The sequence below is a fragment of the Macaca nemestrina genome, chromosome 1, assembly GCF_043159975.1.
Source record: "Macaca nemestrina isolate mMacNem1 chromosome 1, mMacNem.hap1, whole genome shotgun sequence".
Taxonomy (NCBI): domain Eukaryota; kingdom Metazoa; phylum Chordata; class Mammalia; order Primates; family Cercopithecidae; genus Macaca; species Macaca nemestrina.
In genome coordinates, this window is record NC_092125.1 from 103622587 (window position 1) to 103645547 (window position 22961).

The following is a 22961-nucleotide window of genomic DNA, read 5'->3' on the forward strand; positions in this document are numbered from 1 at the left end:
CTCCCGTCAGTTCCATGCTGCTCCATCCAGTTCATTTAAAACAAAAGAGTTTGAGCGCTGGAAGGGGCTGGGCTCTATTGGGGGCCACTGAGCGCCGCTCCCGGACTGGGGCTCGGTGCGGGAGCCTAACGGGGGCGCCTGGACGGCGGGGGCTAGAGACTCCCAGGTCCGAGGCGGGAGGGGTGGGGGCAGAGATCCTGCAGCCCCCCGCCCCCCGTCACCCCCGGAGAGGAGAGGAGATCTGCTTTCTTGGTTTTGCTTCTCTTTCCCCCCACCCCCACCCCGGGGGCTGGGGCGAGGGGAGTCGGGTTACAGGGTGTTTGGGGAGGGGGGCTTAGGGGGAGGGTCTATCTTTCTATCTCGCTTTCTTACCCCCTCCCCAGTTCTTTGTTCCCCCCTCCCCACACACCCCCTCCTCTCCTCTCCCCTCCCCTCCTCTCTCCTCTTTTCCCTTCCACCACCTCTCTCTCTCTCTCTCCCTCTCTCTCTCCCCCAGCTTTTGTTTCGCCATGCCTAGTCTAGTGGTATCTGGAATAATGGAAAGAAATGGGGGCTTTGGAGAACTAGGATGTTTCGGGGGAAGCGCTAAGGACCGAGGGCTGCTGGAAGACGAGCGCGCCCTTCAGCTGGCTCTCGATCAACTCTGCCTCCTGGGTTTGGGGGAGCCCCCCGCCCCCACGGCGGGCGAGGACGGGGGAGGTGGGGGGGGCGGCGCCCCCGCGCAGCCGGCCGCCCCCCCGCAGCCGGCCCCGCCGCCGCCGCCCGCGGCGCCCCCGGCCGCCCCGACGGCGGCCCCCGCGGCGCAGACGCCCCAGCCCCCCACCGCCCCCAAAGGGGCGAGCGACGCCAAGCTCTGCGCTCTCTACAAAGAGGCCGAGCTGCGCCTGAAGGGCAGCAGCAACACCACGGAGTGTGTTCCGGTGCCCACCTCCGAGCACGTGGCCGAGATCGTGGGCAGGCAAGGTAAGCGGGGCGCCGGGACCACTGAGAGGGACTGTAGTGGGGGCACTCCGTCCCTAGCGCGGAAAGTTCATTTCTTCCCTTCTTGCCCGCCTCCGGCTCTGTCCCTTCCCCACAAAGAGAGACCCGCCCCCTACCCTGATTTCCAAGTGCCACAAAGTTCCCAGCTACCCCTAGTCGGGACGGTTCTCCAGATCTTTCCTCCCCCAGAGCTCTGCCCTTAAACAAAGAAATATCCTCGCACTGGAAGAGGGAAAGGGGAGGGGATCGGTCTCCCAATCCAGGGAGGCTGTCCGGAGGGGGTGTCCACTCCTAACCAGAAAAACTGACGGAATGTGCAAAGAGTTACTCAGAAGCCTGTACTCTGATATCTGCTCCTCCGTTGGGGAGGGGGCACCCCTGGGGCCCCCAGCCGCCTGGAGTTACAGACTTTGGGGGAGACCTGGCCCTCGAAGCCAGACTGAGTATCTGTCTCTTTGTTGGGCTGAGTGTAGGAATGGAAGGGGGTGTGGCCCAGGGGAGGGTCCCAGCCTGGGGAAGAGGCGGTGAGGGGGGCTGCTGAGAGGAGGGGGTCCTGTGGTCACCCACACACCAAAGTTGGACTGTCTCTGGGGTTTTGGAAGGGGTGTCTCCAAGGAAGTGCTACGTCCTGGCTTGGACCTCTCCTCTTCCCTCTCTGGCTTTTGTTCTGGGCTGGCCACGGCCTTGGGCCAGAGGCCTAGAGAGGGGTCTCTGGTAGTGAAAGAGTAGGACAGGGCAGGAGGGGGAATGCTGGGGGGCAAGAAACCTTCACCTGGAAATTTGGTGGAGGGCGTGTGTCTGGGTCTGTTGGGAGGGGGTGCAGAATTAATCCAGCGTAGTATGTCTGGTACCACACCCTCTGCTGCTCCAGCATCCCTGGGTGGGTGGGTGGGGGTGTTGGTGAAGGTCCAAATTGAGCAGACGGGATCTTGGGGACCCTTCCCTCTCCTGGCTTCTCCAAGGAGAGTGGGGGGGGGTGGGATTTGGAAATTGCAAAGAGGCTGGGCTGGGGAGGTATGGGGTGGGGGAGGAGTGGGGGAGGAGCTGTCCCACAGTGGGGAACAATAGAGGAGCTGCATTCCGGCTGGGAGTGCGGGAGGAGGCCGGCTTCTGGCGGAGGAAAAGGAGAGGCGGGCCAGGGGGGCCCCTACTCCACATCCCACCTCATCCACTGGGAGTGCTGGGGGTTAGGGGGATTTCACCGAGAGATCCAGAATGGAGGAGGGGAAGATGCCACTCCCCTACACAGCCCTCATTCCCCTGGGGCACTCCATCTCTTGAGATTTCTGATTTAGAAAGTTGGATTTCCTCGTCAGAAATTGGGGATCCAAAGCCCTGGAATTGGGTGGGGACGGACATTGCTACCTTTTCTTGGGTGTGGGGGTGGTCTTGGGAGGCCCCGGAATTTAATGGAGTCATTCTTTCCTCTTCTGCCTCCGCATCAGATGGGCTTGTCCCTCATAAAAGTAAGGGGATTTTTTATTCACAAAAGATAAGCCTGCCCCTCAGTCAAGTATATGGAAGTCCTCCCTCTTGTCTAACCTCCCTCCTCCTGCTGCAGTGTTAGTGCTCCTCTGTTTGACCTCTAGGAAGGTGAAGCCCAGTAGGTCTTCCCTTCAAGAGATGCTTCTTCAAGGTTGCAGAACCCAGGAAAAGACCCACCACCAGTTTTGCACCTCCAGGCCTCTAGCGTTTCTTCTTACTGGGATGTCTTGGCCTGTCCTCCTCACCCCAACCCCAACTGCTAAAGATACTTAGCTCTCATTTAAGTTTTTGGACCCAAAACTTAGAGCCAGAACCCAGGTGCCCATCGAATGATATGTGAGTAGAAATGGTAGGAGAGGGGAGTTCACTGTTTTGCGACCCTCCATACCTCGAAAATAGAACAATCATTTACTGACATTAAAGCAGCAAGGATGTGGGCTGGACAACAGGTAGGACTTCTTAACTGCCAAGAGGTCTGAAGACAAGAGGGAACAAGCAAATTCTCCTTCTTAAGGTCTTTTAAAAGTGAGGGGAGGGGGCAGAGTGTGGTGGCTCACACCTGTAATCCCAGCACTTTGGAGGCTGAGGCGGGTGGATCACCTGAGGTCAGGAGTTCAAGACCAGCCTGGCCAACATGGTGAAACCCCCATCTCTACTAAAAATACAAAAAATTATCCGGGTGTGGTGGCAGGTGCCTGTAATCCCAGCTACTCAGGAGGCTGAGGCAGGAGAATCGCTTGAACCCAGGAGGCGGAGGTTGCAGTGAGCCGAGATCATGTCACTGCACTCCAGCTTGTGGGACAGAGCAAGACTCTGTCTCAAAAAAAAAAAAAAAAGTGAGGGGAGGGGCCCCAACCTACTCTCTCTCCCCCACCCCCCAATCTGCCAGCATTGAAGCAGCAGCCATCTGGAGTGGAGGAAGGAGGAAAAAATGAGCTCACCTCAGGTCTCAGGTTGGAGGGTTGGGGCACAGGCAGAAAAGTAGGACCACTTGGTTTCGGTTGCAGAGAAAAAGGTACTAGTGAATTGTGCTCAGAGAAGGGTGTGAGTGGGTCTATATGTGAATGGGGTTGAAAGTCGTGGGTGTGGGTGTGTATAGGAATGTGCTGTTTGTGTGCTGGGGAGGATGGGGATGGACAGTGGGATGTATGAAAGGCCGAAACACAGGGACTTGATGTGTGTATGAAAGAGGTGTATAAAAGTATACATTAGATTTTATCTAAATAAGTATTATTTAGATAAAGGCACATCTCTTAGGTACATGTGTGCGAACTCACACACGTGACATGTGCTTCCCAAAAGGGCATGAGTCTTGGAAGCTCTGTGTGAAGCTAGGAGCAGGAAAGAGGAAGGTAGGTAAGGAGGAGAGGGACTTGTTCAGACCCCAGGTCAGCAGCTTTTAGAAACAGTAGCCCTTACTTTTCTCTCTAGCCTTCTCCCTTTGTCTCTCTTTGTCTCATTTTTCTTCTTTCTCTTCCTGCCTTTCCCTAACCTCCCAGCTTTAACTCACTCCTACTTCAAAGCAGGAGTGTGGATCCAAAATACCTCTCCCTCACCCTACTCAGCCCCAGCCCAGCTCAGTTCTCTTGCCCCCAGGGTATAGGGGGACAAGAGTGACATGGGGTTGGGCACTGTTCCCTCACACAGAAGTTTCTTTATTTCCATACTCCTCCTTTCCTTCTTGAAATTATGATTCTCAGACCCTTCCCAGTCCCCCACACCCTAATCGCTGCTGCAAACTCACTATGAATTTGAGGCCCACTGAGAGAAACTACTGAGTGGAAGGCATGTGGGGCAGTCATAGAGCAGATAGACTTCAGTGGTCCCTGGGTAGTTTGGAGGACACTTTTAATGATCAAGGGTCACATGAGTAGATTGTGAGACTACTGAGCACATTGGGGTTCTGTGGAAACATCAGGGTCAGTGACAGATGTGGGGGGTGATTAAGTGATTTGGAAGTTTGTGAGTAGCCAGGCATCAGTAGAGAAATTGAAGGAAGAGCAAATGTTGGGGGAAAGGAGTGTAGTTTGTGAATGGATTTGAGTTACCACCTTGTCTGGGAGGGTCAGTGATTATTTGGGGGTTTTGAGGAGTGAATGAATTTGGAGGGCCCTGAATGGAACTCAGGGAAAGTTAGTACATTTTGAAATCTGTGGCTGCTAGAGACATTAGGTACATCTGAGATCTGATAAATGGGTTCTTCAAGTCAGGGTGGACTGTGTGTGCAGCAGTGGGCATTTCAAGGGGTAGACTGAAGCGTTCCTGGGAGGCTATTTGGGTGAGGATCAGGAATTTATTTGTCCCAGCACAAACCTTGCTGTGTGCGATTCTTTGTCTCCCTCCTTCCCCGCCCTATCCCAGGCTGCAAGATTAAGGCCTTGAGGGCCAAGACCAACACCTACATCAAGACTCCGGTGAGAGGCGAGGAACCAGTGTTCATGGTGACAGGGCGGCGGGAGGACGTGGCCACCGCCCGGCGGGAAATCATCTCAGCAGCGGAGCACTTCTCCATGATCCGTGCCTCCCGCAACAAGTCAGGTGCCGCCTTTGGCGTAGCTCCTGCCCTGCCTGGCCAGGTGACCATCCGTGTGCGGGTGCCCTACCGCGTGGTGGGGCTGGTGGTGGGCCCCAAAGGGGCAACCATCAAGCGCATCCAGCAGCAAACCAACACATACATTATCACACCAAGCCGTGACCGCGACCCCGTGTTCGAGATCACGGGTGCCCCAGGCAACGTGGAGCGTGCGCGCGAGGAGATCGAGACGCACATCGCGGTGCGCACTGGCAAGATCCTCGAGTACAACAATGAAAACGACTTCCTGGCGGGGAGCCCCGACGCTGCACTCGATAGCCGCTACTCCGACGCTTGGCGGGTGCACCCGCCCGGCTGCAAGCCCCTCTCCACCTTCCGGCAGAACAGCCTGGGCTGCATCGGCGAGTGCGGAGTGGACTCTGGCTTTGAGGCCCCACGCCTGGGTGAGCAGGGCGGGGACTTTGGCTACGGCGGGTACCTCTTTCCGGGCTATGGCGTGGGCAAGCAGGATGTGTACTACGGCGTGGCGGAGACTAGCCCCCCGCTGTGGGCGGGCCAGGAGAACGCCACGCCCACCTCCGTGCTCTTCTCCTCGGCCTCCTCCTCCTCCTCCTCTTCCGCCAAGGCCCGCGCTGGGCCCCCAGGCGCACACCGCTCCCCTGCCACTTCCGCGGGACCCGAGCTGGCCGGACTCCCGAGGCGCCCCCCGGGAGAGCCGCTCCAGGGCTTCTCTAAACTTGGTGGAGGCGGCCTGCGGAGCCCCGGCGGCGGGCGGGATTGCATGGTCTGCTTTGAGAGCGAAGTGACTGCTGCCCTTGTGCCCTGCGGACACAACCTGTTCTGCATGGAGTGTGCAGTACGCATCTGCGAGAGGACGGACCCAGAGTGTCCTGTCTGCCACATCACAGCCACGCAAGCCATCCGAATATTCTCCTAAGCCCCGTGCCCCATGCCTCCGGGGCCCACTCCACGGGGCCCACCCTGGACCTGTTTTCCACTAAGGCCTTTTGGAAAGCGGTGATTTGAGGGGCAAGGTGCTTAGAGATACTCGCTCGCTGGGGAAGGGGGGAGGGAGGCAGTGGTGGCTGGAGGGTGGGCCACTTTCAGAGCCTCTGGTCACCCTGTCCTGGAAAGATTGGGAGGGGGCCAGACTGAAAATTTTACTAGAGTTACAACTCTGATACCTCAACACACCCTTAAATCTGGAAGCAGCTAAGAGAAACTTTTGTTTTGCCAGAGGAGAGGTGGCCGCTAAGGCATTCTGACCTAAGGCATTCTGACGCCCTCTGCCCACCTCCCCCGCTGTGTGTCACTCCACCCCTTCTTGCGAGGAGGGGGTGGGTAAAAGGGAGAGGGAGAATTACCACCTGTATCTAGAGGTGCTCTTTCCAATCCCTAAGCCCTCTGGTCCTGACCTCCGACCTCCTAGCATGACCCTTTACCCCCCACCCCACCCCCATATCCTGTTTGTGAAACTGTCATCAGTTTCCAGCGGTGTAAGGGACTTGGAGCCCTATCAGAAGTTGCGTAGATCTTCTAGGGGTTGGGGGAGAGAAGCATGTCAATCGTTTCTATGGCTGAAAGGCTCAGAAGCCATCTGTCCCCACAAAGCTGGGCTAGAGGAATCTGGAGAGGGGTGCTCCTCTCTGCCCCCGCCCCTCCCCCTTCACTCTCTTCCCTTCCTTTGGGATCTCTCCTTTCCTCAATTCTTTCCTTTCCCTCCAGCTCTTTGCTTTGCTTAATTTTGGTGGCTGTCATTCCCAGCTCTGTTCCTTATCTTTGTCTTTCTTCCCTTCCCCTTGCCCCTGCCCCTTCCAGCCCAGCTTTGGGGACACCATCCTCCTGGGGAGAAGTAGGGGGAGGAATATTTGATTGGTCCCTCCATTCCTCTTCAGGCATCTAGAGGCCCTCTCCCCAACTCCTCCAAAGAAACATCTCAAATTCTTAATGGAATGTATCCCCATTCTCAGTGAAAATGTGAGGAGGGGACTAATACTGGGGTAAAGGGTCAAACCCCTACCTTCATCACCTATGGGCATTATATTTAGGGAGTAGTTCTTGGGCTGGATATTCTGGTTGTGGAAGTGGGGGCGCCAGAGTAGTGTGTCTGCTATTTAAAGGAGCAGGAAAGGGCATGAGGCAGGAGGAGAGACTGGTGGAGGAAAGAGCTGCTCTTCCCATGCAGTGCCCAACTCCCCGCACCCCTCTCAACCTGACCTGAACCTTTATTGAATCCTTATTAGCTTGAATCCTTATTAGCTTGAATCCTCCATGCAAATCATGGAGTCTGTGTCCCACCCGATGTGGTTGAGGAGAAGCCAGGTCTTCAGAGAGGGGTCAGCCTGGGGCAAAGCAGGATTGGGGGCAGCAGGGCCTATTCTGAGAATCACATATTGTTACAGGCCTTGCACCCCCTTTGCTGCTTCCCTCATGCTCATTTGGGGCTGCCACCAGCTCTCCACCCTCCTGGTTCCGCTGGCCGGGCCAAGAGAGGATGGAGGGATGGGAGTCCCAGGAGATCCTTGTAAATAATGGGGTGGGACTGTTCTGAGTGATCGCCCGAGCACTTAAAGCTCCAGAGTCCCATTCTTCCTGGATGGAGCAGGTGGAGGTGCAGAGGGGATTTCCTCCTCTCCTTCCTCCTGTCGAGAATTAACACCTCTCCACAGCCTTCCCCTCCAGAACACCAGCCAGGGAGGGGAGGGGAAGGAGGTCACAGCCAAGAAAACTGCCCTGTGACGACTTCCCTCCTTCCCACCTATGTGAGCCATCCTGAGATGTCTGTACAATAGAAACCAAACCAAATGGGCACCCTCGGTTGCCGGGGGCAGGTGGGGAGGGGGGTGGGAAGAAGGGATGTCTGTCTGTCGATCCCCCTCCCCCTCTCCACTCTTTACCCACAAAGGCAGAAGACTGTTACACTAGGGGGCTCAGCAAATTCAATCCCACCCTTACCAACTGAGCCAAACCTAGAAACAAACACAAAACACACATAGTGAGACAAAATAGAGGAGAGAAAGAGAGCATGAGAGGGAGCGAGACAGGCGACCAACACAGAGGAGAGAAAACAAAAATAGCAAAAAAAAAAAAAAAAAAGCAGTTCTTTATAATTTAATATTCTATTTTAATAAAGGCGTTTATTACCATATAAATGTAGCAAAGAACCTGGGCTAATATGAAAAAAAAAAGACTTTTTATTAGGTAATTTATTATATGAAAAGGATATTTTATTTTATGATAAAGTGATCCTTAAAAAAATAAAAAAACTTTAGAAGGTTTAGAATATATGTAGGGAGAGAAGAAGAAAAAATACATTTGTATTCAGAGTTAAATCTTAAAAAAAAAAAGTGTTTTTAATATATGTTTGGGTTTACGTTGCTTTTTTCCCCCACTTTTTTTTGGGGAGGAATGTCATTTGCTTTTCTTGGGGGAGCATCCCGGGATGAATGGTGGAGAGAGGAGCTGGGGGAACCCGGTCCCTCCTGGGGCCCTTCCAGTAGATTGGATTTCACTCCATGGACTCCTCCTCCCCTCTCCCCCTCCCCCTCAGGGGAGCCGGCAGAGCCAAACAAAGAAAGGGATTAACAAGAAAGGAAGAAGCTGTAGGACTAAGGACTGAGGATCCTGGGGTGTCCCCCACCACTTTCCCCTGCCCTGTTCCAGGGCAAGTGAGGAGGGGAAATCCAGAATTGAGGCCTAGCAGGCCTATAGGAACCCTCAGAGATGTGTGAGATTTAAGAGATCTAGATTTTTTTTTTTAACCAAAAACGAGAAAGAGAAGAAAAAGAGAAACCGAGGGGTTTAAAAGAAAAGAATACTACAAAATAATTATTAATAATAATAATTCAAATTTATTTCATATAATCCTAGAGAGAGAAAGAAACAATTACTAGTTACTTAGTAGACAATATTCAGATAGCTTAAAGTTTAGTAGCATTGAGGGCCCCTGGGTCCAGTAGAATGTATACAAGTCGTAAGGAAAAGATAAATAGAGGAGGGAAGTGGCTGAGTCCACCCTGAGTTGCCCCATCTTCAGATATCAGGGTTGGAGCAGGTTACTAGCTGAAGATTGGGAGCTTCCAGTCTGCTGGGGTTGATTCTGAGAATCCTTGGATTTTTAAATTGTAGGACAAAGAAATGAGGGGTTCGTTTCCCAGGGTCTTGGAAAGGATGCACACTGATCATCTCAATAAGACGGGCTGGGCTGAGGGCAGCAGAGGAGGCCAAGCACATTCACCTGCACCCCTAGTACCTGGGCAGCCCATACTCCAAAGTGGTATGTCCTCCCCTGGGGCTCCCAGCTCAAACCCTCCCATGCATGCTTCCCCCAGGCCTAGCTGAGGAAGTCCTTCTTGAAGTGTGACCTCGGTCCACTTCTCTACAGATTGATTTAAGAGCCTGGGAAGTCATTCCACAAACAGACACACATGCACACACGCTTCTCACCTTCAGAGCTTCAAGAGCACTGAGGGGATCAGTCCCCTACCCCTGTTCCCAACCAGCTTTCCACTTAGCTTTGACCTCCATGGCAGCAGTGGCGGTAACAATCTCAATAATTGTTCTTTAAAGCTGACTGGTTCTTCACCTACTTGCAAAGTGCTTTCTTGTCTCATAAAAGTTAGATTCCAAGAGGGACTTCCCACGGAGTGGAGTGGAGACATTGTCCTTCAAGGCCTGGGAGAAAGGCATCCCCATGGGCACAGAGGCAAGGGAAAGGCACAGGGACTTTGGGTGACCCCAACCCTAACCCTCTGCTCCAGTTCACCTCCATCTATAAGTGTTCAGGTAGTGGTCATCCACTGTGCCCTGGCCTGGGAACACACTGCCCTCCCCACACAAAACTGGGGGACTTGGCTTCTGCATGTGAGAAATCAACATTTTTAAAGTACTTGCTTTCTACCAACCCCAGCTTGCAATCACTGGGCCTTCCCCTCCTATCCAAGGGGGTGGAGAGGCCCCTTGGCTCTCCTTTTGGCAGGAGGAGCCTGCTTCATTCATTACACCAATGACTCTGCCATGCCCCTCCCTGGCCCTAGACCCCAAACACATCTCCCTCTCCCCAGTTTACTCTTCTTGCCCCACCTAGGGACAGATTCCCCCTGCTCTTTTTGTCCTAGAAACCCCGCTAGTTTGGGATGGTAGCGTCTGGGGTGGGGAGGGCTTCCCCTTCCCCACTCGAGGGTGCGGGTGGGGAAGGGTGGGGTGGGTGGAGACAGCCCTGGGGCAGGGAGGATGGTCTCTCCACTGTAGAAAGTAGAGTAGGATTGTGGTCAGACTTAATTTGAGGCATCTAGTGAAGACACATACAAATCCACCAAGGAAAAAGATTTCAAAAGCAAAATAAAAGCGGGAAATAAAACAGACCCAAGAATAGTCAAGTCAAAGTGATGTTGCACAAAATGCAGAGAAACCAAGAAGGGGGAGGGTTAATGTATTAAATGTGCTATTAAGAACTTAATTTTATTAAAAGTACTATTACTTAAGGCTCTGTCTTTGTTCTCAGCATATGAGTCTGTGCCATCTTGGGGTGAGTGGGAGGATCTGGGTGGGGATTGCAGCTTGGGGTTTCCTCTAGTGTGGCTTTGGGTTCCCTACACACCTGTGAGTAGTGGATGTCTCCAGAGTTCCTTGCCACCCTTAAGTTCCCCCTCTTAGCTCTCCATAGCTCTGCTTGAGTCTTCAAGCTCTTAATCCCCTGCCTTTTCTCTCCATTTACTCCCTTTTCTTCTTTGGAGGTGCAGTCAGGCCTTGTTCCACCCTGACCTGAAGAACAGGGGAAGGTGACTGGGTGCAGTGGCTCATGACTGGGTGCAGTGGCTCATGCCTGTAATCCCAGAACTCTGGGAGGCTGAGGTGGATGGATCACTTAAGGCCAGGAGTTCAGGACCAGCCTGGGCAACATAGCGAGACCCTGTCTCTACCAAAACACAAAAAATTAGCTGGGCATGGTAATACGTGCCTATACTCCCAGCTACTCGGAGGCTGAGGCAAGAGAATCACTTGAATCCAGGAGGCGGAAGTTGCAGTGAGCTGAGATCACGCCACTGCACTCCAGCCTGGGCAACAGAGTGAGACTCCGTCTTAAAAAAAAAAAAAAACAGGGGAAGGTGAGGCAGAGACAGAGATGCTACCTGGACAGCCATCTCCTAGGCTCTATGGAAAGGGGGCAGAGAGCCAAGAGACAGGGACCCTCCCCATTTACCCCACCAGATTCAATCCATCCCTCTTCTTTGGGATCAGGAAGAAGACTGGATGGGCTGGGCTCGATGGCTCAAGCTTGTAATCCCAGCACTTTAGGAGGCGAAGGCAGGCGGATCATCTGGGATCAGGAGTTTGAGAGCAGCCTGGCCAACATGGCGAAACCCCGTCTCTACTAAAAATACAAAAATTAGCCAAGTGTGGTGGTGGGCGCCTGTAATCCCAGATACTCAAGAGGCTGAGGCAGGGAGAACTGCTTGAACCCGAGAGGTGGAGGTTTCAGTGAGCCAAGATTGCACCACTGCACCCCAGCCTGGGCGACAGAGTGAGACTCCATCTCAAAAAAAAAAAAAAAGACTGGATGGAGGACTTGGACCTTCCACCTCTCAGGCTTAAAAACCCCTTCCCCAGTACACACCTACAGGACAGGCCCTGACCCCCTCTTCTCCCTTGTATCTCCCGCTGCCTCCTCCCCTTGCCCCTGGCATTGCAGTGACCTCAGTTCTTGGCACCAGGGCCCTCGGCACCAGATGGTGCCCGCCGATGGTTTCCTTTGTCTCGCCTTCCAGATACCCCCTCCCCTCCATGCTCTCCTCCCTCCCCCACCTGCCCTGGGGGTTGGCAGAGGGAAGGGCAGGCACCTCCCATCCCCTTGGCACCATCCCCAGACCACAGAACTCCAGAGGCAGCTGGCCCTGAGGGGCAGTAGGTATTGTGGGGAGGACAGAGGAAGGGGATCAGGGACTCAGAGGAGGGGCCAAAGTTGAAGGGGAGGTGCAGACAAGGAGAAAAGGGAAGAACAGACGGGAGGCAGCAGAATGACCAGGCATTGATATAAAACAGCTTTATTTGAGGGTCCTAGTCTGTGAGGGGTGGACAGATAAAAGAGGTATTGTGATAGGGCATGAAGACCTTAAGACCCTGGGGGTGCTGTGAACAGGGAACAGTCTGATATTTGGAACCAAAGGGCTACGAAAGGTCCCGGGGCTGAAGTGGGGACAAGAGGCACCAAAAAGCCAGTGGGGGCAGGGTGGTTCTGGCCAAGGTCAGAGGCTGATGCAACAGGCCCTCTTCTCCCCGGGGCCAGGCTCCTGCCCAGCCTGGGCACTGCCCAGAGTGATGGCATTGGTCCGGATGCTGTTCTGTCTCTGCTTGGACACCTTCGCAAAGATCTCTGGGAAGGCAGGGGGCAGTGATCAGGCCAGAAGATTTAGAGCCCATGCTCCCTCCTCCCCCACCCTCCACACATACTGCATGCCCCTTCTGAGCCTGGGGGTGGCTACACTTGCTGGAGGTTTTGCAGGAAGGAAATGAAGTGTGGACATTGGGGTCCCTTCTACTTACTTGGGTGGAGAAGGAACCAAGAGTCAGCCCCATGGGGAGTGTGGCCTGTTCCTTCCCTGAGCTCCAGGTTGAGTGGGAGGCACTGGGGAGGGACTGAAGGGGACAGGCAGTGGTGCCAGGACCCACAGAGGAGCTGAGAAATTAGCTGGGGTGAGGGCTGAGTGTCTGCATTCCTACTGCTGCCTGCAGAAGCCACGGGGATGGAATAGGGGTGCAGAATAAAGGTAGGCTCTAACCTTTCAGGACAGTCTCAAAGGCGAGCTCAACATTGGTAGAGTCCAGGGCTGAGGTCTCCAGGAACAGCAGTCCATTGTTTTCTGCCAGGAAGGGAAACACACCGTTAATTGTGGGAGTCAAAGGCAATAATAATGATAGTATTAATGTTTGCTGTATACATTTGCCATGTGCTAAACTCTTGGCATGTAGCAGATCATTTAATCCTTAAAACAACTTATGAGGTAGGTTCATTTAGAAAACTGAATCCAAGTCGGGCGCGGTGGCTCACGCCTGTAATCCCAGCACTTTGGGAGGCTGAGGCGGGTGGATCACAAGGTCAGGAGATTGAGACCATCCTGGCTAACACGGTGAAAACCCTGTCTCTACAAAAAAATACAAAAAATTAGCTGGGCGTGGTGGCGGGCGCCTGTAGTCCCAGCTACTCAGGAGGCTGAGGCAGGAGAATGGCGTGAACCCAGGAGGCAGAGCTTGCAGTGAGCCCAGATCGCACCACTGCACTCCAGCCTGGGCAACAGAGCGAGACTCCGTCTCAAAAAAAAAAAAAGAAAAGAAAATTGAATCCAGAAACACAAAGAAAACGCATAAGGAACTTGCTCCATGTCCCACAATTTAGTAACTGGCGAAGAGCAGATGGGAGGCTGGGCCATGGGACTCCAGAACACCCTTAACCACCATATTGTGCTGCCTCTAAACCCAGAAGACTCCTGGGAAGTGTATCCTCTCCATAAGATCTTTGAGCATTGCAGGGTAGGGCTGCCTTAAAATCAACTATGGGCCGGGCACAGTGGCTCACACCTGTAATCCCAGAACTTTGGTAGGCCAAGGCAGGTGGATCACCTGAGGTCAGGAGTTCGAGACCAGCCTGGCCAAAATGGTGAAACCCCCATCTCTATTAAAAATACAAAAATTGGCCGGGCGCGGTGGCTCAAGCCTGTAATCCCAGCACTTTGGGAGGCCGAGACGGGCGGATCACGAGGTCAGGAGATCGAGACCATCCTGGCTAACCCGGTGAAACCCCGTCTCTACTAAAAAATACAAAAAACTAGCCGGGCTAGGTGGCGGGCGCCTGTAGTCCCAGCTACTCGGGAAGCTGAGGCAGGAGAATGGCGTGAACCCGGGAGGCGGAGCTTGCAGTGAGCTGAGATCTGGCCACTGCACTCCAGCCTGGGCGACAGAGCGAGACTCCGTCTCAAAAAAAAAAAAAAAAAAAATACAAAAATTAGCCAGGTGTGGTGGCACATGCCTGTAGTCTCAGCTACTCAGGAGGCTGAGGCATGAGAATGACTGAACCCAAGAGGCAGAGGTTGCAGTGAGCCGAGATCACACCACTGCACTCTAGCCTGGGCAACAGATGGAGACCCGGTCTCAAAAAAAAAAAAAAATCAATAAAGACAATCTCAGGGCAAGTGGTGGGACATCATGGGAGACACAGGGTCCCAAAGGGGAAGTGCTGGGAAATGCTGAGGAAGAGGGGATGAGGTAGAGGACTGTGTGTAGGAACGCCAGGCTTGGGGCTCTATGGGTGGGGGCAGGGCCTGGGAGGCTGCAAGGGGAAGGTGGGATAAGCTTGGAGGAGTCAGCCTGGGTAGTGGCAGGCTCTCACCAGCGAACATTCGGGCCTCCTCAGTGGGCACTTCCCGGGCCTGGCTGAGGTCACTCTTGTTACCCACGAGCATGACGACGATCGTGGCTTCAGCGTGGTCATAGAGCTCCTTCAGCCATCGCTCTACCACAGCATAGGTCTGGTGCTTGGTTAGGTCAAACACCAGGAGGGCCCCCACTGCACCACGATAGTACCTGGGTGGGAATGAGAAGGATAGACAGAGATACGATCAGGGGCATTGGACCCAGCATCAGAGCAGAGCCATCAAGCTGGAACACCCGGGATCAGAGTACTAGAGATCAGGAAATACAGAAACTTGCAGCCAGGGGCCCAAAACCCAACAGAGCAGCCCAAGGCTCCTCTGCCTTCCAGGGACACTAGTCTTGGAGCCTCTAAAGTTTCACCTCCCTCGGCCAGGCGTGGTGGCTCACGCCTGTAATCCCAGCACTTTGGGAGGCCGAGGCTGGTGGATCACCTGAGGTCAGGAGTTTGAGACTAGCCTAACCAACATGGAGAAACCCCATCTCTACTAAAAATACAAAAATTAGCCGGGCATGGTGGTGCACGCTTGTAATCCCAGCTACTCGGGAGGCTGAGGCAGGAGAATTGCTTGAATCCAGGAGGCGGAGGTTGCGGTGAGCTGAGATCTCTCCATTTGCACTCTAGCCTGGGCAACAAGAGTGAAAATTTGTCTCAACTGACTGACTACATAAAAAAGTTTCACCTCCCTGCTCTAAAATCTCCATTGGCTCCCTCATAGCCAGCCCCTCTACTTTCTCAGGTCCTCCTCCTGATTTTAGCCCCTACTCTTCACCAATGCACATCTGGGCTTTTGCCAACTCTGCCATCTTCAAGATCTTCCTCACATGGCTCCTCAACAGTGGCCTCTTCTCTCCTGTGGCCATCTTTCTAGGATTAGCTGAATGCCTACCTCTTGCAGCAGTCCCTGGCCAGACCATTCAAGGCATCACTGCAAGCATCCAGTCTCCCTCTTGGAGTTGGATGGGATGTCTTCAGACTAGTGATGTCTAACTCCCAATTTATTGATGAGTCCACTGAGGCTCATGAGAGATCAGGTAACGAGGAGCATGTGTAACCAAAGCCCCTGACTCTTGCTTCCTGCCCCCTGGCAAACAGACCCCATTTCACATGCTTAGGCCTCACACTGACTGAAAGACACTTTTTTTTTTTTTTTTTTTGAGACCGAGTCTCACTTTTGTCGCCAGACTGGAATGCAGTGGCACGATCTCGGCTCACTGCAACCTCCACCTCCCAGGTTTGAGTGATTCTCCTGTCTCAGCCTCCCGAGTGGTTGGGATTACAGTCACCTACCACCACACCTGACTAATTTTTGTATTTTTAGTAGAGATGGGGGTTTCACTATGTTGGCCAGGCTGGTCTCGAACTCCTAACCTTGTGATCTGCCCGCCTCAGCCTCCCAAAGTGCTGGAATTACAGGTGTGAGCTGCCGTGCTCAGCTGACACTTTTTTCTTGAGACACAGTATCGCTTTGTCACCCAGGGTGGAGTGCAGTGGGGCAATTTCGGCTCACTGCAACTTCCGCCTCCCAGGTTCAAGCCATCCTCCCGCCTTAGCTTCCCGAGTATCTGGGACTACGGGTACGCACCACCAAGCCCAGCTAATTTTTTATATTTTTGGTAAAGACAGGATTTCGCCATGTTGCCCAGGCTGGTCTCGAATTCATGAGCTCAAGCAATCCACCCACCTTGGCCTCCCAAAGTGCTGGGATTACAGGTGTGAGCCAACACACCCGGCCTAAGAGTCACTTTGGATGTGCTGTCAGGAGGCCTAACCTCCTATGTGTCCTCTGAGTCTTCATAAAATGCAGATGGCAGGTTCAGCTTTTGGCCATCTGTGGTTAGATGAAAGTTGCCAAGTGCAGAGCATTGTGCGGAAGTGAGGGGGCGCTCTCGATCCGTGCAGCTTGCCCCCATCCCAGTTCCACCCTGATTTCACCTTGCTTGTATTTATACAGAAATTAATTAATTATAGCGCTTTACTCTTGTGGTACTTTAAGGGTTACATAAAATGCCAAATGTAAAGTGCCTTGTCCCTTCCTGGGCACATAGCAAAGGCTTAGTAAGTGGCAATGATTCCTGCTTTTAGTAGTACTAGTCAGTGTTACTATATCCTGGCTTGTGCTGGTTCTGTTTACAGTACCTTTTATCTTCTGTGATCTCCACCCCCACCACCCAGAGCCCACTGCTGAGCCCCCTTGCCTCCTCCACCCCAACTTCTCCTCCAGAAGTGTTCCTTGACTTCCCCAGAACTCCCACTACCCAGCAGCCCCCCAGGCCCGGGCTCACGCCGAGGTGATGGCTCGGTACCGCTCCAGGCCAGCTGTGTCCCAGATCTGAGCCTTGACAGCAGCGGTGCCCAACATCACAGTGCGGGTGGAGAACTCAACCCCGATGGTGGTGCGGCTGTCGTGGCTGAACTCATTGCGCGTGAATCGGGAGAGTAGATTGGTCTTCCCCACACCTGATTCGCCGATCAGCACCACTGAAGGAGTGGAGAGATAAGGGCTGAGCATGGGGTAGAGCAGCTCCAAGCCCACCTGAGCTTGCAGGGTCTGCCCAGCAGAAAAAGGGAACTGAGCTCAGAAAAAAGATTAGGGAATGGAGTCTCCTGTGAGACTGGAGTCTGCAACTCAGCATAGTGCATCTGTCCCGGTGGGCAGAAAAGCCAAGAGTTTAAAACAAAGGGGCTTGACGGGTTATAGCCTGGTCTGTTGAGATATGGTTGCAGAGTCAGCCTGCATCTCTAGTGAGGGAGTGACATCTGTGGGCTGTTTATGAGTGTCATGCGGAGACATTACTGTTGTGTGTGAATATGGACAGGGATGGTTGGAGGTCGGGGGGTGCACAGTTCTGGACTAGGACTAGGAGTATGAGAACATTGTGCTTGTCTCTATATGTATGAGCCGGGAGGACAAGTGGGAGGTTTGGTGTGTGTGTTTGCATAATGAACAGAGGTGTGAATCGAAGTGTGGGTAAGGAGAAAGTTTGGCAGTTGACACATCTGTGGGTGAAAGGAAGGCATGTGTGCTCATGTGTGTGTAAAAAGTTAGGTTCCAGTTGTCCCTAAGGAGGGGCAGTCCCGCATGGTTAAGAGCATGGGACTGGGTGTTAGACCAGCTATGTGTCCTTCAGCAAGTTATTTAACCTCTCTGAGCTGCCCTTTTCATGTGAAAAATGGGGAAGACATTAGTATCTACCTTAAGGGTTGTTGTAGGAAGTAAGTGAGATGTTGCCCAGGATATAGTAAGTGTACAAATCATGACTGGTACGATTGTTCTTAGCAGGCCAGAGTTTTTGCCTTTGGGTTTTCAGAGACAAAGGATTCACCGGAGGGGCCATGAAGACCCTTTAGCCTGGTGGGCAGCATCCAGGGCCCAGTCTTACCCACTGTGGATGAGCTGGGGGCTGGGGTAGAGTGTAGGGGGCTGATGTAAGTATAGCCCACAAATTGCACTGGCACTGAGCTGAGCACACAGAATTAGAGGAGGCCACCCAGAGTGGTTCTGGAAAGGCAGGCTGGCACCCAAGGACTGGGAGCCACATACTGTGGGCTCTGGTCCCTGCTCAGCTTCTAACTAACTGTGTGAACTTGAACAAGTGACTCACCTTTTCTCAGTCTCAGTTTCCTTGCTTATATAACCTATAAAGGCCTCCTCCAACTTTAAAAGTTTCTTGGCTGGGTGTGGAGGTTCACACCTGTAATCTCAGCACTTTGGGAGGCCAAGGCAGGAGGATCTCTTGAGCCCACGAGTTTGAGACCAGCCTGGGTAACATGGTGAAACCCCATCTCTACAAAAAATACAAAAATTAGCCAGGCATGGTGGCACGTGCCTGTAGTCTCAGCTACTTGGGAGGCTGAGGTGGGAGGATTGCTTGAGCCCGGGGGGTGGAGGTTGCAGTGAGCCGAGTTTGTGCCACTGCACTCCAGCCTGGGTGACAGAGTGAAACCCCGACTCAAAAAAAGAAAGAAAGAAAGAAAAAAAAAAAAATTAGCCAAGTGCGGTGGCAAGTGCGTGTAGTCCCAGCTACTCAAGAGGCTGAGGTGGAAGGATTGTTTGAGCCCTGTAGGTTGTGGCTACAATGAGCTGTGATGGCATCACTGCACTCCAGCCTGGGCGACAGTGAAATTGTGTCTCAAAAAATAAAAATAAAAAAATGTATATCTAAACATTCCTTATTTGTGTAGGACAGTATGGAAAAGCTGGAAATAATATTGGATATGTGTCGGTAAGAGGATGTGTGTGTGTGTGTGTGTATGTGTGTGTGTGTTCCTGCCTCTCCCCTACTGGGCACATCCCCATCCCATCCCTCTCAGTGGGTGGGCTCTCAGCCCTAGCTTCATACCCCAAAGGTGCTTAGGGCAAGGGCATTGAAGTCAGACTTTGTGGCCTTTTGTAAACTACTTTGCCTCTAAGCCTCAGTTGTAAAGTGGAGATACTAATGGTTCATGTTTACAGTGTACTGAATGCTTACTATGTGCCAGGCAGTGTCCTTAAAAGCTTTACACATATTACCTCATTTAATCCTCATAACAATGCCATGAATCCCATTACTATTTTCCCTGTTTTTACAGACAAGGCGCTTTGGAGGTCAAATGACTTGCCCAAGATAACAGGGCTCCTGTTGTAAACACAGAGATGTGCTGGCCAGATTAGCCTTCGAGGAAGGACTTGCCCCCAAGCTGCAGGGAGTGCAGGCTGCAGACAGGCTCCAGCTGTCAGCTCCTTCAGCATCTGCCTCTGGTGCAGACAGCGGCCTCACTGGAAGTCATGCCTTTTCTGGGCAGCCTACACCCAGTGCTCAAGCAAGGTGAGGCAATCACAGAGCTCCCTGCCCTTGACCCAGGTTTTGTCGAGCCTGTGTTGCTGTCTAACTTCTCCCTCTGCCCAATTATGTTTCCTCTCCCTTCCTTTCACAGGTGCTGATTCATAAAAAAACATTGAGCTGGGCGCGGTGGCTCATGCCTGTAATCCCAGCACTTTGGGAGGCCTAGGAGGGCGGATCACAAGGTCAAGAGATTGAGACCATCCTGGCCAACATGATGAAACCCCATCTCTACTAAAAATACAAAAATTAGGCCGGGCGCGGTGGCTCAAGCCTGTAATCCCAGCACTTTGGGAGGCCGAGACGGGCGGATCACGAGGTCAGGAGATCGAGACCATCCTGGCTAACACGGTGAAACCCCGTCTCTACTAAGAAATACAAAAAACTAGCTGGGCGAGGTGGCAGGCGCCTGTAGCCCCAGCTACTCGGAAGGCTGAGGCCGGAGAATGGCGTGAACCCGGGAGGTGGAGCTTGCAGTGAGCTGAGATCCGGCCACTGCACTCCAGCCTGGGCTACAGAGCGAGACTCCGTCTCAAAAAAAAAAAAAAAAAAAAAATACAAAAATTAGCTGGGCGTGGTGGTGCACACTTGTAGTCCTAGCTACTCAGGAGGCTGAGGCAGGAGAATCCCTTGAACCCAAGAAGCGAAGGTTGCAGGGAGGTGGAGGTTGCAGTGAGCAGAGATCACTCCACTGCACTCCAGCCTGGGCAACAGAGCGAGACTACGTCTCAAAAAACAAACAAACAAACATTGAACACCCCAACTTCTCAGCGTCTGCTTCTAGGGACCCCAACCCTCAATACTTTTTTTTTTTTAAAGACAGAGTCTTGCTCTGTTGCCCAGGCTGCAGTGCAGTGGCACAATCTCGGCTCACTGCAACCTCCGCCTCCTGGGTTCAAGCAATTCTCCTGTCTCAGCCTCCCGAGTAGCTGGGATTATGGGCACGTGCCACCACACTCAGATAATTTTTAAATTTTTAGTAGAGACAGGGTTTCCCCATGTTGGCCAGGCTGGTCTGGAACTCCCGACCTTAAGTGATCCTGCCGCCTCAGCCTCCCAAAGTGCTAGGATTACAGGCGTAAGCCACCGCGCCCGGCTGACCAACCCACAATACTTGTAAGTGGCAGGGCTGAGATCTGAACCCAGTCTGGCTCCTGACCATGTTACACTGCCCCTCAAAATAAAAGATGACTTTTGGGGATTGTTATGGTATGAATGAGGTAGTGGCTGGTATATAGTAAATGCTCAATAAATGGTAGTTCCTCATATTATTGCCCCAGACTATTGCTAACCCTTTCCTTCCTGAAAAAGATGCCAGTAGTACAGGTTCCCCAGATCCAGGGCGGGTGCTGGAGTGAGAGTCCCAGCTCAAGGGAGGGCCGGGCTGAGGTTGGGAGAGGCAGCGGGGTAGGGTGGCTGTAGAGTCCACCCTGCCCTAAAGGAAGTATGAAGGTGGGGCTGGGAAACAGCAAAGGGACCAAAAACAGGGGCTAGAAAGATACATGCTTGCTTCCAGGGACAGCCAAGTTGAGCCCAGTGCCTGGTATGCAGATCCAGTGAGTCGGCCAAGGGACAGGCAGACGACGCTACAACCCTAGGACTCCTCTGGATTCTATCAGACTCTGTGGCAAATTCATGATATTTTCTGTCTTCCCTATGTATTTATTGCCCCACCCTATAATGGGATAGGTCTCTCCTTTCTCTCCTTCCCTGTACACCTGCCCAGAAAAGATGACTTTCTTCCTCTTGTCTGCTGGTTTCCCTTTCTTCTCAAGAGAGAAGTCCTGGCCGGGTGCGGTGGTTCATGCCTGTAATCCTAGCACTTTGGGAGGCCAAGGCGGGCAGATCATGAGGTCAGGAGTTCCAGACCATCCTGGCCAAAATGGTGAAACCCTGTCTCTACTAAAAATACAAAAATAAGCCGGGCATGGTGGCAGGCGCCTGTAGTCCCAGCTACTCGGGAGGCTGAGGCAGAAATCGCTTGAACCTGGGAGGCGGAGGTTGCAGTGAGCCGAGATCATGCCACTGCACTGCAGCCTGGGGGACAGAGCAAGACTCCATCTCAAAAAGAAAAAAAAAAGAGGGAAGTCCTTTCTGAAGTCTGACCTCCATCTCTTGTGCTGCCCTGGCTGACACTAGGGATTTGGGTTTCTATTAGGAACGGGGCAGAGGAGCCTAACTCAGCACTCTTAAGGAGGGATCAACGTCATTATTTACCACAGTAGAGCATACTCAGAAGCTCCCTCACTTTTGCCCCTGCAACCAGGCCCTCCCCCACTCCCTACAGCTTTCTTTCTGAAGGAATGAGGAGTCCCAGGATGGGGCCCTCTCTGGCTCTATCAATCTCTTTCTGGGTCTCTCAGGCTTCCTCTTGCTTCAGGGAACCCAACTCACCCTTGAAGACAAAGTTATAATCTTCCTCAGTTCCATTCCCCATCTTGGCTCCGCATGGAGGGTACAGGTGTCTTCAGGGGTAGAGATGACAAGTCTGTGTTGGCTCAATACCCTCAACCCTCAGCTCTCAAAAGATCTGGTCCTGCCCCTCCTCTCATTAGGGGTAAGGGGACTTCTGCAGCCAGAGGGATTGGGGGCCAACTCAAGGTTAGGCAGGGCCGAGGGAGGATTAGCTCTGGCAGGTGGGGGTGCTGTAAGGAAGCTGAGAGGACGGAAGCTGAGAACAGGAAGAGCAGGGTGGCTGGAGACCTGGGGCCCAGGTGGGTGGAGAGACGATGACGTCAGACAGGTTCGACAGGTTGGGTGTCTGCTGTCAGCCTGGCCTCCCGCAAGCTGGAGAACCAGCTCCAGCGGGGTTGGGGGGAAGCTAAAAAGGGACAGGACCTTCAGAGACAGGACCTTCAGAGAGAGGACCTTCAGAGACAGCCCACTGAGGGCTGAGTGTGCATTGCTGGGCTTCTGGAATCTGTGGTGAGGGCAAGTCCTCCAACTAATGAGCAAGAAATAGCCCCTTAGAAATCCACTTGAGAGGCCGGGAGCGGTGGCTCAAGCCTGTAATCCCAGCACTTTGGGAGGCCGAGACGGGCGGATCACGAGGTCAGGAGATCGAGACCATCCTGGCTAACACGGTGAAACCCCGTCTCTACTAAATAATACAAAAAGCTAGCCGGGCGAGGTGGCGGGCACCTGTAGTCCCAGCTACTTCGGAGGCTGAGGCAGGAGAATGGCGTAAACCTAGGAGGTGGAGCTTGCAGTGAGCTGAGATCCGGCCACTGCACTGCAGCCCGGGCGACAGAGCGAGACTCCGTCTCAAAAAAAAAAAAAAAAAAAAAAAAAAAGAAATCCACTTGAGGCCAGGCGCGGTGGCTCACGCCTGTAATCCCAGCACTTTGGGAGGCCAAGGCGGGCGGATCACCTGAGGTCGGGAGTTCGAGACCAGCCTGACCAACATGGAGAAACCCCGTCTCTACTAAAAAAATACAAAATTAGCTGGGTGTGGTGGCATATGGCTATAATCCCAGCTACTGGGGAGGCTGAGGCAAGAGAATCGCTTGAACCCAGGAGGCGGAGGTTGTGGTGAGTCGAGATCGCACCATTGCACTCCAGCCTAGGCAACAAGAGCGAAACTCCGTCTCAAAAAAAAAAAAAAATTGGCTGGATGTGGTGGCGGGTGCCTGTAATCCCAGCTACTTGGGAGACTGAGGTAGGAGACTTGCTTGAACCTGGGAGGCAGAGGTTCCAGTGAGCTGAGATCCTGCCA

At 53.1% G+C, this 22961-nt stretch overlaps 2 protein-coding genes across 3 annotated transcripts; one reads left to right on the plus strand and one right to left on the minus strand.

Annotated features, from left to right (window-relative positions):
- The first annotated feature begins 42 nt into the window (after positions 1 to 42).
- On the plus strand, positions 43 to 10487 carry LOC105498033 (mex-3 RNA binding family member A). The gene is made up of 2 exons (XM_011769781.3): positions 43 to 963; positions 4828 to 10487. The coding sequence occupies exons 1-2, from the start codon at positions 510 to 512 to the stop codon at positions 5934 to 5936; spliced, it is 1563 nt and encodes a 520-aa protein (XP_011768083.2). The 5' UTR covers positions 43 to 509; the 3' UTR covers positions 5937 to 10487.
- Positions 8892 to 21940, minus strand: LOC105498032 (RAB25, member RAS oncogene family). Of its 2 annotated transcripts, none has more exons than XM_071083715.1 (5): positions 21641 to 21940; positions 16709 to 16904; positions 14382 to 14575; positions 12778 to 12858; positions 8892 to 9673 (listed from the first exon to the last, which is right to left on the minus strand). In XM_071083715.1, exons 1-5 carry the CDS (start codon positions 21681 to 21683, stop codon positions 9618 to 9620), a joined length of 570 nt encoding a protein of 189 aa, XP_070939816.1. In that variant the 5' UTR covers positions 21684 to 21940; the 3' UTR covers positions 8892 to 9617. The 2 variants fall into 2 exon arrangements, with proteins under 2 accessions (XP_070939816.1, XP_011768082.3); XM_011769780.3 differs by lacking the exon at positions 8892 to 9673 and adding an exon at positions 12027 to 12371 and having other exon boundaries at positions 21641 to 21939.
- Between the last annotated feature and the right edge of the window lie 1021 nt (positions 21941 to 22961).